The sequence below is a fragment of the Sorex fumeus genome, unplaced genomic scaffold (assembly GCF_029834395.1).
Source record: "Sorex fumeus unplaced genomic scaffold, SorFum_2.1 ptg000044l, whole genome shotgun sequence".
In the NCBI taxonomy this organism is placed as follows: Eukaryota; Metazoa; Chordata; class Mammalia; order Eulipotyphla; family Soricidae; genus Sorex; species Sorex fumeus.
Window position 1 is genome coordinate 20,999,208 of NW_026606101.1, and position 10,708 is coordinate 21,009,915.

The 10,708-nt window shown below is 62.4% G+C and overlaps 1 protein-coding gene across 2 annotated transcripts; it reads left to right on the top strand.

The window, feature by feature from the left end:
• Positions 1-708: 708 nt before the first annotated feature.
• Positions 709-9,467, top strand: CDC25B (cell division cycle 25B). 2 transcript variants are annotated; one of them, XM_056121634.1, is made up of 16 exons: positions 709-823; positions 1,580-1,686; positions 2,387-2,438; positions 4,493-4,534; positions 4,694-4,730; positions 4,928-5,056; positions 5,174-5,296; positions 5,444-5,578; positions 5,888-5,968; positions 6,100-6,285; positions 6,416-6,511; positions 7,069-7,131; positions 7,260-7,358; positions 7,530-7,663; positions 9,110-9,221; positions 9,318-9,467. In XM_056121634.1, the coding sequence occupies exons 1-16, from the start codon at positions 798-800 to the stop codon at positions 9,456-9,458; spliced, it is 1,563 nt and encodes a 520-aa protein (XP_055977609.1). In that variant the 5' UTR covers positions 709-797; the 3' UTR covers positions 9,459-9,467. The 2 variants fall into 2 exon arrangements, with proteins under 2 accessions (XP_055977609.1, XP_055977610.1); XM_056121635.1 differs by lacking the exon at positions 4,928-5,056 and having other exon boundaries at positions 710-823.
• The last annotated feature ends 1,241 nt before the right edge of the window (positions 9,468-10,708 follow it).

Genomic DNA, 10,708 nt, shown 5'->3' on the forward strand with positions numbered 1-10,708 from the left:
CGAGTCCAAGAACTTTCTCCAGGCCTCTGCGCCCGGGTGTGCAGGGGGGCCGAGGGGCGCGCCGACCCCGCTCCCAGCCGCCGCGTGCTGCCAACTCCCAGGGGGTGCGGACGGGGCCGCCACGCTCGGAGGCTGATGCCCAGGCGCAGGGAGGGGGGTCCCTCTGAGCGCCCCCGGGGGCTCTGGGGGGTCCCTGCGGCCGGCTCGGCGCAGAGGGAACCCCCAAAGCCTGGGCCGAGGCCGGGAGCAGCGGGTGCGGAGGGCGAGCGGGACCCCCCACGCCCGGCTCGCGCCCACCCGCGGCCCCGGGAGGGGCGGGGCCGGGCCGGTCCAGCCTCGCCGGCGCGCACCCCCGCGGACCCCGCCCTCGGGCCCGCCCTCCGCTGGCCCGCGCCCCCATTGGCGGCGTCGGGCAGCGCGGCCGCTGTTATTTTTCGAATATATAAGGAGGTGGAGGTGGCAGCCGCGCCGAGAGGCTTCCCGGGCCGGCGGCTGCTCCCCGCGTCCCTCCACCCCTCCCCGCCCTTCCCGCTCCCCTCTCCTCCTTCCTCGCCTCCCTCCCTCCCCCGCACCCCGAGACCCCCGCGGCCCGCGCCCGTCCGGTGCCCACGCGCGCGGCGATGGAGCGGCCCCCGCCGGGTCCCGCGCCGGGTCCCGCGCCGGGCGCGGCTCGCAGCCCACCGGCCTCCGCGCGCCCCGGACACCTCCCGGGGCTCGGGCTGGGCAGCCCTCCGGGCCCCCCGGGGTCCCCGTCGCGCCCGCTGGCCGCCTCGCCGGTCACCAGCCTGGCCAAGAACATGCACAAGCTCGCGGGGCTCGGCAGGTAGGGCGCCGTCCCGGAGGCTGTGCGCGCGCGCGGGGTGACAGCGGGGCAGCGTGCGGGACCCACGCGGGACCCACGCGGGCAGGGGCCGGGCGCCAGCAGGAGGCGCGGGAAGGCGTCCCCGGCCGAGCAGAGCCGAGCCCGCAGCGCGGCTGGCGGGCCGGGAGGCGCTGCTGACCCGCTGCGGGGCAGGGCTGGGCTGGGGTGGCGCTCGCCGCTGGGGGACCCTCCGCTCCACGCCCTCCTCCAGGCGGCCTGCGCTCTGGCCAAACGGCCACCATTTTAACCCAAGGAGGAGCAGTGGACTGGCCTCTAGACTTTACAGGGGGAACTCGCCAGAACTGGAATCCCCTCCACCCCCCCTCAACACACACACCCCCCCCCCCCCCCGCCCCAAGTTCTGGTCCGCAGTAAAGGGCTTCAGCTCGGAACCGCAGCCTGAGCAAACCTCCAGGCTGGACCCGTCTGTCTCCAACCCAAAGCTCCTGGAAGGGCTGGAAGGGCTGGGTTGGGCACTGGGGATCTGGGGACAGCCCCCTTACCTCTGGTCCCCAAGCATCCTGGTCTTGCCTTGGGCTCATCTTCCCCCTCCCTCCTCCCCTCCCTCTTTCTTAAGTCATCATCAGAATGGGAAGGACACTGATCTGAGACAGTGAACCTGGGACAAGTGGGAGCTTCTGAGGGAGGTGGCCAGTGGGGGGAACAGGAGCCCCACATTGACCTTTCTCCTTCCCTTGGTCCCTGCCCCCTTCGCAGAGACACCCCAAGGGGTCAGGCAGGCAGCCTGCTCACGTGCCCGGCCCTGGCCCGTCTTGGGTCCGAGTCCTCCTTGTCATCTGAGACTTCTGAATCTTCAGATGCAGGTGAGGCCCAGGAGAGGTCGGGAGTTGTGGAGGCTTGGGGGGGAGGGGCGAGGCGCTGCCTGAGCCTCTCCACATCCTTGCTCATCAGACGAACTTGCTTCCCACAGCCTGTGGCCCCGCCTTCCCCACCCCTGTCCACCTCTGGGGGTGCTCTGCACACCCCGCCCAGACGAGCTGAGCTGGTGGTTGGGTGGGGCGCTCTGTGGGCGATGCAATCTTACCTATTTCAAACCCGGCGCCCAAATTCTCAGCCACAGCCCCACCTGAGAGGCATTAGGGCTGAAGCCACGCCTGTGATAACCTTCACTTGAGTTACAGCCTTTTCCTCCAAGGGCCGTTGGGTTTTCTATAAGATAAACTAGCATGCATGGGGGAAAAAGTGCTTAGCAAAGGTTTGGTTTGGTAACATGGCTAGTCTGGGGTGGAGCACTTGTCTTGCAATGTGTGAAGCCCTGGGTTCCACCCCAGCACAGCCCCCCAAAACCCTGAAACAGAGGGGTTTCCATAGTGAATTGGGAATGGAACTCCGTGTAAGTTGGGGACCAGCATGTCAGCCTTAGGACCTATGGGTGGGTTTTATTTATTTATTTTTAGGCACCCAGACTAACATTAAGACTCCCCCCCTCTCTCCTGTGGGGTGGGGTGGGGTAGGATGAGGACAATATCAGTACTGTCAAACCAAAGCACCCTGACCCCGCAGGTCTCTGCATGGAATCTCCCAGCCCCCTGGACCCCCAGATGGCAGAGCAGACGTGAGTAGAGAAGAGGGGTCTCCACTCCAAGGAACTGGGGTCTGCCTTTGGGAACCCAATTTTCACATAAACTCTCTCAGGTCCCTCACATCTTTCCCTGAGGGGGGAAAGGACCTTCCCAGATCCCAGGGGTCTGCTCTTAGGGAGCAGCCAAGAGTGGACTGGGGGACAGTGGCCACTGGAACCAGTGGACGCAAGACTCCAGCAAGCTCCTGTTTGTGAGAATGTAGCTGTGGCATGTGTCCTGCTTTTTCTGTTTGGGTCTCACCCAGTAGAGCTGGGTGCTACTACTCTTGGCTCTGTGCTCTGGGGTCACTTCTGGCAGTGCCGTGGGGCACCATATATATATAGTGCTGGGGATCAAGCCAAGGACGGCTGCATGCAACGCAAACGCCTTAATCCTAGTAGAATCCAACCCCTTCTGTCCAGTTCTTCTGCTAATATCTTTTTTAAAAAAAATTTTGTTGACTTTTTGGGTCACATCTGACAATGCTCAGAGGTTATTCCTGGCTCTGCAGTCAGGAATTAGTCCTGGCAGTGCTTGGAGACTATATGGGGTACTGGGTATCAAACCCAGGTTGGCCGCGTGCAAGGCAAGTGCCCTACCCACTATATTATCGCTCTGCCCCCCCACCCCTTTTTTAATAGCAAAATTTAAAGCTCTTTTAGCTGTGTGGCGGAACTGTAGCTCAGTAGTAGACCTCTCTGCTGCCCATCTGAGAGTCCCTGGGTGTGATCCCTGCCACCCACAAGAAAAAGGTCTAATTGGGGTCAAAGAGACCTTGTCTTTGCTCGAATGGCCTTTGATCAGAATGGGCTGGGCTGCAGGGTTCCTTTACAAACAGGAAATGGGGAGAGAAATGGGTGTGGGCCCTGCAGATCTTTTTCTGACAGCAACACCAAACCATCCCTGTGTTACCCCGCAAGGTACAGGTGTGCCTTGGAAACTGAGCCACTAAAATGGGTAATTCCTTATGCCACACTGGCAGGGCCCAGCTTTGCCAATCCTGAGACCATCCTTCCCACACTAGCCCTCTGTGCCCTCCCCCCCTACCCCCGCCCCCATTCTGCACCTGCTTTGACGGTTACACAGCTTTCCAGAAAGAAGCATGTGCGTGTGCGCGCACGCGTGCATGCCTAAATGCACAAAAGCCCACATGGCAGGTGGTCTGTGACTACATAGCTGGGGGTGGAGCCCGTCTGCAGAAGCTTAGGCCCCAATCTCAAAAGGCACATCTGTTGGAATTCCTAGCCTGCTGGCCTCTTGGAAGGCAGGAGGAGGGGACAGGACAAGGGCTGGCTCTTGGAAAATTCCAAAGGAGGGAGGCAAGGATGTGTGCCCTGCACATTTGTCACTTGGTGTCTGGGTGGAAGACCAGGACTGATGGGGTGAAAGAGGGTATTGACCCAGGTTCCTGTCCTGGGGGAAACCGCCCCACGCCAGGAGCAAAGCTGGAGACAGACGTGTGTGTGTGTGTGTGTGTGTGTGTGTGTGTGTGTGTGTTGGGGGTCCGGGGTGGGGGTGCACGACCTGATGCCTTTTCTGGCCATATGGCCCCGCTGGGAGGTGATTTGCATACAGGTGGAAGGCCTGTGGGCTGGCTGGCAGACTGTTGCCCGGGTAACGCCTCAGGGGCCTTGGACCTGTGACCTGCCCCAGCTGTTCCTGGGCCTCTTCCTTTTACAGCTGCCTGCTCTCATGTTCTTGCACACTGCACCCCCCCACCCCGCATAAATACCTGCCCCCCCATCGTCCTGCTTCACTTTTGTTTTGTTTGGGGGCCACCCCTGGTGGTGCTCTGGGGTTATTCCTCGCTCTGCATTCAGGGATCGCTCCTGGATGGGGGTAGGGGGTCGTATGGGGTGCCAGGCATTGAACCTGGGTTGGTTGCGTGCAAGGCAGGTGCCCTACTTGCTGTGCTATTGCTCTGGCCCCAGATTGCCCCCCACCCCGCCTTCATCCTATCTCCCTTGCACACTGGTCTGCGCCCTGAGCCATATGGACTGGGACGAAGATAGGATGACAGGCTGCATGGTACCTCTCTCTCTTTTAGGTTTGAACAGGCCATCCAGGCGGCCAGCAAGGTTATTCGCAAGTAAGTGTTGGGGCATCAGCACAGGGGACCTCCCAACTTTGGGCTTGCCCCCGGTGCTGTAGGCACAAGCGGGGCTCTGGGCCCTGTGGAGGAGGGGCACCCGACGTGCTCAGTCCTGCCCCGAGCCCTCAGCCTGACGATCCCTGTTTCCTTCTGCAGTGAGAAACTTGCTTTTCGGCGATTCCAGTCTTTGCCGGTGAGTGGCCTCCTGAGGTCCAGGAGAACCCTGGACATGCCAGCCTGCTGTGGACAGAGGTTGGGGTGGGGGAGGGGAGGTGGGCAGCTTCTGAAGGACGGGCTCAAAGGGATGGGGTGTTCCGGGTCTGGTGGCAGGAGAGCGGGTGTTGGGGGGCCCGGGGAAGGCCCCCTGCTGTACCTACTCCCTTCCTGCAGGGCCGGCTTCTGGGACACAGTCCCGTGCTGCGGAATGTCACCAACTCCCAAGCGCCCGGCGGCTGGAGGAAGCGAGAGGCCTGCAGCCGTTTGGGGACAGAACATAGCCCCGGGAAGGACAAAGAGAATGTGCGTTCCTGGGGCACGGCGGAGGAGCCCTCCAGAGGGAAGCCGGCCTGTGTGCTGGGGCTGAGGCTTCTCTGGCATCTGATGAGCCCCCCCGTGCTCCCCTCCTCTTGCCCACAGGATGGGTTTGTCTTCAAGACGCCGGGGACGCCCACCACCCCCAGCCAGGCTCCTGCTCTGGCCAAGTGGATCAGCCACAAGGAAGCCTTTGCCCAGAGGCCAAGCTCAGCACCCGACCTGATGGTGGGTCGGGGTGGGGGGAGATCTGTGGAGGTGGGCAGGCGTACGTGAGCCTCAGTGGCCCTCTGGCTGTCTGAGAACCTCTTCTCTGAAGGATGGGGTTGGCACTGCCTGGGTCCCCCACCACTGAGTAGCCTCCTTGTTCATCAGTGCCTTACCCCAGAGCGGAAGATGGAGGTGGATACACTGAGCCCTCTTGCCCGGAGCCCCTTCTCCTTGACCCCCACCAAGGGGTCCCCCGAGGAGGATGATGGATTCGTGGACCTCTTGGAGAAGGACCTAAAGGTAAGCAGCCTGGCCTCACCCCTGCTCCTACCTCCTCCCTGCCTGGGATCCCCCCCCCCCCCCACCCCCGGGGATCTGAGATCCTGCAACGACTGGGACCTTTTCCCAATGTCAGAAGAAAGCTGAGGAGCCGCTGTTCCCCCTGGTTCTGCACCAGCCCGCACCACTCATAGGTTTAGGGTGGGGGTCCCTGTGTGGAGGTGCCATGGCCAAGCCAAAGAGGGCTGCTGAGCTGGGGTTCGCAGGGTGGGGGGTGTGGGTGAGATTCAGCCAGCGCCTCTGGGTGTGACCTCGCTGATTTGGCCTCAGGATGACGATTCGGTCCCCCCAAGCATGGAGAGCCTCATTAGCGCCCCACTGGTCAAGACCTCGAAGAAGGAGGAGGAACAGGTGATCCTCGCTGCACCCATTTCAGAACTGGGAAGGGTGGGCCCTCTGCTCCCCCTGTCAGGGGAGGCTTTCTGGGGGAGGGGGGGTGTCCAGGCACTGGGCGCTCTGACCCTCACCTTTTCACCTGCCAGGACTTCATCATGTTCAGCAAGTGCCGGCGTCTCTTCCGCTCCCCGTCCCTACCCTGCAGCGTCATCCGGCCTATCCTGAAGCGGCTGGAGCGGCCGCAGGACCGGGAGGGCCCAGTGCAGAGCAAGCGCAGGAAGAGCGTCACCCCTCCCGAGGAGGAGGAGGATGAGGGGGAGCCCGAGGAGCCCGTGAGCAGGGCTGGTCGCTATGGGCAGCGAGCAGGGGAAGGGGACCAGGGGGTGCTTAGGGCAGTGTGCAGGGGAAGGGGGGGTTCTCCTGCAGGGCCTGACCTCTGCCTCCGTCTGCCTTGAACCCCAGAAAGCCCGTGTCCTTCGCTCCAAGTCCTTGTGTCACGACGAGATCGAGAGTCTCCTGGACAGTGACCACCGAGAACTGATCGGGGATTACTCCAAGGTGCCGCTAGGTGGAAGGGGACCCCCCCCCCAGGAGGCAGAGTGTCCCCCACCACTGTGAGGCCACCTTGCCTGGGAGCGGCAGCTCCCGCCCCTCCTCAGGCACCCTTTGCCTTTCCTCCACTGTCCTTGATTGGCCCCAGACTCCCACCCCTACTCCATCAGGCCTGTCGGGCTCTGCTGGGAGCGTCTTTTCCAAACTAGCGTGTCCAGGGCCTAGAGGTGATAATGCGTATAGGGCCCTTGCCTCGTGCACGGCCCGCCTGGGTTTGATCCCTGCATTCCTGAGCACTGCCAGGAGTGATCCCTGAGCACAGAAACCCATGTCTCATTTGGAGCTGTCGTCTCCTGAACTGGGCAGGGGTTGGGGGCCGGAAGTGGGGAGTCCATCTTGGCTCCCCTGGGCAGGTGATTCCCTGAGTATGGGAGCTGGAGGCGTCTTTTCAGTGACTGTGGCACCAGGAATGTGTGAAAGGTCCAGGCAGGTGTGACCTCTGGGCCGGAGAAGGAAACCCCTTCTGTCCTTTGAAGTCCCTCCTCTCCCTCTTCCCCCCACAGGCCTTCCTCCTGCAGACTGTCGATGGGAAACACCAAGACCTGAAATACATCTCGCCAGAAATGGTACTTGAGTCCCACCATGTGCACTGGGGACAGGGCTGGCCCGTGGACCATCCCCAGGGTGTGGCAGCCCATGCTGGGTGGCTGCAGAGGTTGACCCCCTGGGATTCCCCTCCTCTCGCCTCCCTCAGATGGTGGCTCTGCTGACGGGCAAGTTCAGCAACATTGTGGAGAGGTTCGTGATTGTGGACTGCAGGTACCCCTATGAGTACGAAGGCGGACACATCAAGGTGAGGCCGGTGATGTGGTCTTGGGTACCCCCCTCCCCCGCAGTCTGTTATTGCTTGGCCTGGAGCAGGCATGGTGGAGGGGGAAGGGCCTCCCCAGCCAGACGTGGGGGTCACTGAGCAGCAGAGGGGCGGCCTGCACCCCGCCGGGGCCTGATGTCTCGCCCCTGGCAGACGGCTGTGAACCTGCCCCTGGAGAAGGACGCGGAGACCTTCCTCCTGGACAGCCCCATTACGCCGTGCAGCCTGGAGAAGAGAGTCATCCTCATCTTCCACTGTGAATTCTCCTCGGAGCGGGGGCCACGCATGTGAGTGGCCGCTCACATCTGTTCCCCAGGGTGCTCTGTGGGTGCTGGTGCCACCTGAGGCCTCGCCCCGCTTCTCCGCTCACTGGCCTGCATCTCACCTGTCAGTGGACCCTGTCCCCGCTGCCCTGTGCCACCTCCGTCCGCTGGCTCCCCCTCCCCGTCCTTCCCTGCCAGCTCTGATCCCTGGGGCCACCCCACAGGGTCATTTCCAGCCTCCAGCGCTGTTCTCAGTGCCTCTGACCCTGGCCGCTCTGGGCTCTCAGGGCCCCCTGGGAAGGAACACTTGTCCTGGCAACCACAGCAACTTCCCCTGAGCCCCAGGGTGTCCTGTTCAATGCCCATGGGTGGCCAGCCTGGCCCGGCCTGTGTGCTGGGGTCTGACCTACACCCCCGCTGCTCCCGAGGGCCACCCCCATGAGTCCTCACTGGGTGTCCACCTCCCCAGGCTGCTCCAGGGTCATCTCTATCCTGCCTTCCTCCCAGGTCCTGACTTCACCAAGTCTGCTTCAGGCTTCCTGGATGTCCATGTGTGTTTGTTTGTTTTTGGGGGTCAAGGGGTGCTGCCTTCTAAGTGTTCCCCAAGTGGCCTGGGACCATCCCTGATGACCCTCAGCCAGCCAGGCTGAGCGTTTAATGCAAGGGTCCAAGGATGTGGAGTTGCAAGGGCCCCTGCAGTGCTGAGGACCCCCAGGGCCACCCCAGTGCCCAAGGGCTCCAGGGCTACACGGGGCCATGCTGTGTGTGTGATTGAACTGCAGTCAGCATGCCCCTAGCCTCTGGCCTCTGAGTGAGTGTTCCCAGCCCAGGAATGTATCTGTGTGGTGTGTGTGTGTGTGTGTGTGTGTGTGTGTGTGTTGGATCACACCCAGTGATGCCCAGAGGCAATTCCTGGCTCCGTGCTTCAAGAGACTGTATGTGGTGCCAAGGATTCTAACTGGGGTCGGCTGCATGCAAGGCCAGTGCCTTACCCACTGGACCCTCTCTCCTGTTCTCTTTTTTTGCGGGGAGAGGATGCGAAGTAGGTAACACACTCAGCAATGCTCAGGGCTTACTCCTGGCTCTGCACTCAGGAATTACTCCTGGCGGGGTATGGAGGGACCCTATGGGACGCCGGGGATTCACCCCTAGTTGTCCGTGTGCAAGGCCAACGCCCTACCCACCGTACTCTTCCCAGCCCCTCTCTCGGCTCTCTCCTTTCCTGGGGCCACCACTGCAGGCACCTCGGGATTGTGCCACTTTCAGTGGCGCTTTGGTTTCGCTCTTCCATCCATCCGCCTTCCCAAACCCTCTGATACCCTCTGCCTGCACAACTGACCCTGACATGCACCTGGGCCAACATGCTGGCGCTCTGAGACCTTCTGCGGCTCCCCAGGGCTCCAGGGAACCGGCCTCATGGGTCCCTGCCTCGCTCTGCCCTGACTCCCCACCCCCTCCACCCCGTCCCAGGTGCCGATTCATCAGGGAGCGAGACCGGGCAGCCAACGACTACCCCAACCTTTACTACCCCGAGATGTACATCCTCAAAGGCGGCTACAAGGAGTTCTTCCCACAGCACCCGGTACCACGAGGGGCTGGTCCCGGGGCTCCCAGGGAGGCTGGCACAGCAGGGGGTGACCCCCTTCCCCAATTGATCCACTCTTCCATCATACCCTAGAGCTTCTGTGAGCCCCAGGACTACCGGCCCATGAACCACGAGGCCTTCAAGGAGGAACTGAGGACCTTCCGCCTTAAGACCCGCAGCTGGGCCGGGGAGCGGAGCCGGCGGGAGCTGTGCAGCCGCCTGCAGGAGCAGTGACGTGCCCGTCTCGTGCCCATCTTGCTGCAGCCTTGCAGAGCCTCTGGAGGACTTGCTGGAGGCCCCGGGGTTGCCAGGAGAGGGACGGTGCGGGCGTCCCACCCACTGCTCCTGGCCCCCTCCCCTTCCTCTTTCCAACTCCCGCCCCCGCCCCCCAACCCCACCCACCCAGTGCCTGGAAGAGCCCTGACTGTTGACTAAGTGGAATTGGATTAAGTCCAGCTCAAAGGAAGGATTCTGGGTCTCAGGCGGGCGGGTTGGGGCCTGGTTACTGATTTGGTGTCGCCCTTCCTTGTTTGCGTTCACCCTTTGTCTTCCTGTGTCCTGGAAAGCCCTGTTTTCTCGAGGTGCTTGGTTTGGGCTTGGCGTGTATGTGTGGGAACCCCTCCCTCCCTGGGTGTCTCCCGCCTTCCGCCGCCCCCTGGGGGTGTCTGCCCTGCCCCTTTCTCTGTCCCTTTCTCTGTCCCTTCCAGCACACACCTATGCTCTTCTTCCTGTTTCAGTGTTACCTGCAGTGTTACCTGGGGTCTGCTGGGACCCCTGCTCGGGACAAGCCCGGGCTGAGGTGTGATCCCCTCTGCCACCTGTTCGAGGCCCATCTTTAAACTTGGGCTTGCATCAGGGTGCCTCGGAGAAAGGATGTTCTCCTCAGGGGGGTTCCTCAACCCCCCCTGGAAACTCAGCCACTACCGCCCCGAACTCTGAACCCCAGCACCTGACAGGTCCTTGTTGTGGACAGAAACACCTCATGGAAACACCTCCGCCAGTGCTCATATGCGTGTGCAACTGTCCGCGGGGAGGCAGGAATGAGGGGGGCAAGAGAAGACGTGTCCGGAACAGCTACACCCTGGCCAGACAGTGGGGCTCCCTCCCAGGAGGGGGAGGCGCCTTCTGGAAGGCCCTGCTGAGTCTCCCTTGGGGCTTTTGTTAATAAAGCACTGAGCAAGCTGAGTGAGTTTGGTTTGGCCCTCCCTGGGGAGGAGAACGGGGGTCACAGCAGGGCTGGGGGGTGGGGGGAGAGTCCTGGAGAGGGGCCTCTCTCCCTCTCCCCATCCCCTCCCCTGAAACCCTTCCTTTCCTGCCTTTCACTCTTGCCAGGATGAGATCTTGGCGCCCCCCCTCCCTACTCACGTCCCTCTGGGCTCCCCCGCCCTAGACCCTGTCCCACAAAAGCAAGACGGGTTCCTCCTCAGGGGCTGCCCGTGGCTCCACCTTCCCCTGAAGATACGCCCCTCATGTCCTTTAGGGCC